Source organism: Hordeum vulgare, chromosome 2H (genome assembly GCF_904849725.1).
Source record: "Hordeum vulgare subsp. vulgare chromosome 2H, MorexV3_pseudomolecules_assembly, whole genome shotgun sequence".
Lineage (NCBI taxonomy): Eukaryota > Viridiplantae > Streptophyta > Magnoliopsida > Poales > Poaceae > Hordeum > Hordeum vulgare.
In genome coordinates, this window is record NC_058519.1 from 656,006,132 (window position 1) to 656,010,840 (window position 4,709).

At 49.8% G+C, this 4,709-nt stretch overlaps 1 protein-coding gene across 1 annotated transcript; it reads right to left on the minus strand.

Moving 5' to 3' along the window:
• Nucleotides 1-1,368: 1,368 nt before the first annotated feature.
• LOC123431281 (anthocyanidin reductase ((2S)-flavan-3-ol-forming)-like) lies at nucleotides 1,369-3,210 on the minus strand. Its single transcript, XM_045115100.1, has 6 exons — nucleotides 2,895-3,210; nucleotides 2,630-2,799; nucleotides 2,353-2,556; nucleotides 2,094-2,253; nucleotides 1,743-1,959; nucleotides 1,369-1,665 (listed from the first exon to the last, which is right to left on the minus strand). The coding sequence occupies exons 1-6, from the start codon at nucleotides 3,028-3,030 to the stop codon at nucleotides 1,518-1,520; spliced, it is 1,035 nt and encodes a 344-aa protein (XP_044971035.1). The 5' UTR covers nucleotides 3,031-3,210; the 3' UTR covers nucleotides 1,369-1,517.
• Between the last annotated feature and the right edge of the window lie 1,499 nt (nucleotides 3,211-4,709).

The following is a 4,709-nucleotide window of genomic DNA, read 5'->3' on the forward strand; positions in this document are numbered from 1 at the left end:
TGGGACTTCGGTTAGTACATTACCAAAATATTCAATGAATAGATATCGTTGATTCAACACTAACATATTTCCCCTTACTATATCGTTTAAAACTTGTAGGAATCCTATGGATCATCCGTTAGTGGTGTTACTGCTGGTGGTGCTACTCGAGCCCACACACTCCGCTATGGCTCGATGGTGCTGGTGCTTCTTCTGGAGGCGCTTTCGATGGTGGTGCTTCCGATAATGGTGCTTATGATGGTCATCGTGGTGTTAAGGTTATGTTTGGGACATTATGTGTATGTCCTTGGTGCTATGATGCTTGTTCATGACTTGTTGCTACGATGCTATGCTTGTTTAGATGCTGATGACGACTTGGTTTCAATGATAATGATGTTATATGTGTGGTTGTTTAGAAGATGATGATGATGTTGATGACTTGCTATATTGCTATATATATGTGGTGATGTTGGTATATCTGTTGCGTTGTACCATATATGTATATATGTGCCGTTAATTTACAGGGCAAAAACAAAACAGAAAATATTTAAAAAGGTTAACCAAAACTATGCCAACGGGACAAGTTACAGCTGGTCTCCGAGGTGGCAACACGTGGAGCCTATGACGACGGTATGACCATCAAAATATCTATGGAGGCGAGACATGGCAAGCATCACATCCTCGTATGTTCTGGATGACGGCAACCCGTCGGCAGAGCGCCGACACATGTCAAAAACTATGCCGACGACTTTGCCATCGGCATACTTGTCGGCCAGAGACTACGAAGTATAAGTTTCTAAGTATATATTTTTTAAACGTTTCACTAAGGGGGCTATATACGAAGCAATACATGCTCTGAATTTACAGGGCGGAAACAAAACAGAAAAAAAAACAAAATTATGCCGATGGGACAGGTTGCAGCCGAGTTTCCAGGAGGCAACACGTGAAGCCTATGGCGATGGCAAGGCCATCAACAAATATTTCTATGGAGACGACACGAGGTAAGCAACACGTCCTCGTAGTTTCTGGGTGACGGCTAACCCATCGGCAAAGCGTCGGCACATGTCAAAAACCATGTCGATGATCTCGCGATTGGCATACTTGTCGGCAAGAGACTACGACTAACGGTGCCGCCTCGTCTTCCTTTTTGCCGACGATTAGTCTATGTTGAAATCCGTACGGAAAGCCGTCTGCATAGGGCTCTATGCTGATGGTTTGAAAAGAAGAAGTCGGTGATTATTACCGACGGCTCTATACTAATGGTAGACGTCGACATAGGCCCCTATGCCGACAGTTCGAAGCCGTCGGCATAGAGGGTAATTCCGGTACTGTCGGTGCTGCGTTGATGTTTGCCTTACTGTTGTCTTCCGTGTACAAATGTTTAGGAAAAGAAAAGAATATGCATGGATTAAAATAGACCTGTAGAAACACAGGGGCGGTACTGTCCGCTAGTGCTCCTATAAGCAAATTTGAACTTCAGCTTGGTTCCGAGATCCAACCAACCAACATACATAGAGGCTCACATACATGCTAGACTGCTAGTACGGAAGGATTCCCAAGGACCTTCCGTATTTGACGACGTCATCGTATATCTCGTCCAACAGCTTGTACTTGAACTCGAACCCTTCCCCAACGAGCTTCGCCGACGAAATGCAGACTCTCAGCTTGTCGGGGCGACCACCGAACCTGAAAACAAACATACACGCTATTCAGTATATAGATGTTGCCGTGTTTCCATTTATAGATGTTGGTACACTACACACCCGTCGGCCTTGACGTTGTACTGCGGGAACTTGGTGGCCAGTAAGGTGGCCAGCTCCGCGAGGGTGGTGTCGAGGCAGCTGCAGATATATCTTCCTTGAGCAGCCTCCTCCTCGGCTACGAAGATCATCGCGCGGCAGACGTCTTGGACATGGACCATCGGGATGCAGCCAGACGCCCTCTCGATGAGTTCCAGGTTGCGGATCTTCTCGTCGTCACCTGAGATAATCGTTCACCACACGCGTGCACGCTCATATATAGGTTGATCGTTGGATGAATTAATCTAAAAAAGATAATGGTCCCTTTAATTATCATTGCATCTTGACTCTTGAGTGACTTGGTATCAGGCTCACCAGTTAGCAAAGAAAGGGCACAGGGAACGGAGGTATGGACAGTCGTCGCCGGCGCCTCGCCAACCGTGACGGAAGGGCACACCGTAACAAGGCTGATGCCGTTCTCCCGCGCGAAACTCCACGCCGCCTTTTCCATAAGAACCTTGGAGACATTGTAGGCCTGTGATACGGCACGCAAGCACGTCATATCACGCTGACATTATTACTACCCGTCCTAAAATTAATAAGGAACGGAAGTACTGAAAAATGTGATGGCTACCCAGCCGCCGGCATTGGTCAGTCTGAGGTACTCGACGTCGGTCCAGGACTCCTCGTCCAGGCCATGGCTGTCTCCTGGTAGCAGAGGCCGGCCGGCGACAGCCCCCACTGACGATGTCAGGATCACGCGCTTCACCGTCCCCGCCCTCACGCACGATCTCATTACGTTAAGGGTTCCCATGACGGCCAGCTCGATCACTTCTTTCTGCCATGCCATGAGATATAACTAACTAAAAACAGTTCCTTTTCCAAAATCAGTGTGTTTGATCTGGCTCTACCTCAGGATTCTCTGCGTTGTTGAGGTTCGTCGGAGCCGCGACGAGGAAGGCATAGTCGGAGCCGGCCACGGCCTCGTCGAAGCTGCCCTCGTCCTCCAGGTCGGCGCGGAAGACCTCCAAGGGACCGAGCGCTCGCAAGTCCTTGAGATGGGGGTGATTCTCCATGTCATCTGAGATCCAAAAACAAATAGCAGTGCCTGTCAGCTCAGAGTTCATCACATCACAACAGACAGTCGTCCGAATAGAGAGCGATCGAGGATCTAACCAGACTTTCTGACAGTCGTCTTCACGGTGTATCCCTTCTGCAGCAGCATCTTCACGAGGGCCGAGGCGATGTACCCGTCCCCTCCGGTGACGCACGCCGTCTTCCTCCTCATCGCATCACCTGCCACAGATGTCATCACGCCGGCTGTAGAGTCGAGAACCAGAGTTCTGTTCCTCTGCTGGTGGAGTGTGGTGCTTGTGGGCGGTCGTGGCTTTCACCTTTCAGGTAAACGTGTGTCGTAGTGGGTGATCCATGAGTGGGGTTCGTTAGAGGAATGGTTTGGATCCCAATGGTTTGGATGCTTTCAAGAAACCACATGCTAGTTGCATTTATTTCTTCGCAGATTGTCACCATGGAATAATCGGGAAATCTCAATTATTGCTCAATTAAGCTACCCTGGATATACAACGGATACATGCTTCACAACTTGTATTTTTCTTTCAGATTGATTATACCTAGCCAACTCATGCATTGTGAATTTTTTGTGCAGCTATGATACTACTTTGTTATTTTAATAATATGGTTGCATGCATCGATTGATGCAGAGGCCGGGGGTCAATCCTCCTTTTCCAAAAAAAAAGAAGCTCCTGCATTGTGCTCAAGTGATGTCACCATGGAACGATGGTGAAATCTCAACTATTGCTCAGTGCTGCCGTGGATATACAACGGTTAGATGCTTTCCATCTTGTATTTTTCTTTCAGATTGATTATATTTATACCTAGCCAACTGCTCCATTGTGCTCCAGTGATATTGAAGTCTTCCATTGACCTGCTAGTATCCAAAAGAGACAACTGGCATGTCAGTACTACTCCTATTTACTTATACAAGGCCCCTATAAAAAAATTACGTCTATACAAGGCCACCAGGGGTCCGACCCTCATGTCGTCTCCCTGAGGCGACGTCAGGGGCAAACGCTTGCACTGCTGCTTCCTCATCTGCCACTGTCGCCGGCGTAGGCCTCGGTGCCGGCAGGCCCGACACCGAAGGAACCAGGATCTAGACGCGGCGGCGATCTCCTAGTGCGGCTGGGGCATGGCGGGGAGGGAGTTGCGCATAGCGGCCAGGGCGGCGCCCCTGGTCGTGCGACGGGCACGGTACCCTTCATGACCCGTGGGATCCGAGGTCTCGGACGATGGTGGGCATTGCGGCGGCCGCATACTTGGATCCCAGCCAGATCCGATGAGGCGATGGAGGATCTCCGTCGGAGAACCGGTGGCGGCATATGTCCTCATGGCGACTATCCGTGCGGTTCCAGACTGCCACAATATCGGGACGACGCGGCTTCCGGTGAAAACCGCGTCTGACTACAGTCTTGGCCGACGATGTTAGCGTCTCTGACGTCGTTTCCTTCTCGTGGCATCATTGTTAAAGGTCACATCAACTCGATTAGGATGCTTTGGGGGAAACTCTAGATCTGGTTCTACCCCATTTGATGATAACGGCACCTTTGGTGTCATTCTCCCTCCGGGGCAATCATTTTGGAGAAAGTGTTTGCTGAAGGAACAAGAGGAGGAGTGGTGTTACATCTACCGCAAGGCCGACGGTGGATCCCGTTGACATGGCGCTGCAGAGTTTCGGTGACAACACATGTCAATGGGTACACGCAGGACAATGGCGTTGTTTGGCATTGTGGTGACGTCGGCGGCGGGCCTGCCATGGTACGTGCATCAGTACCTGCTTTGGAGATGGATCACTAAAACACAGCGATGGCGGCCTCTGAGAGTGCGCCGGACCGGTGTGTGATCCAGTGCCGACTTTGTGGCTTGGCTGAGGCATCCGACTTTAGACTTTAGGCTTTGGTGTGATGTCTATTT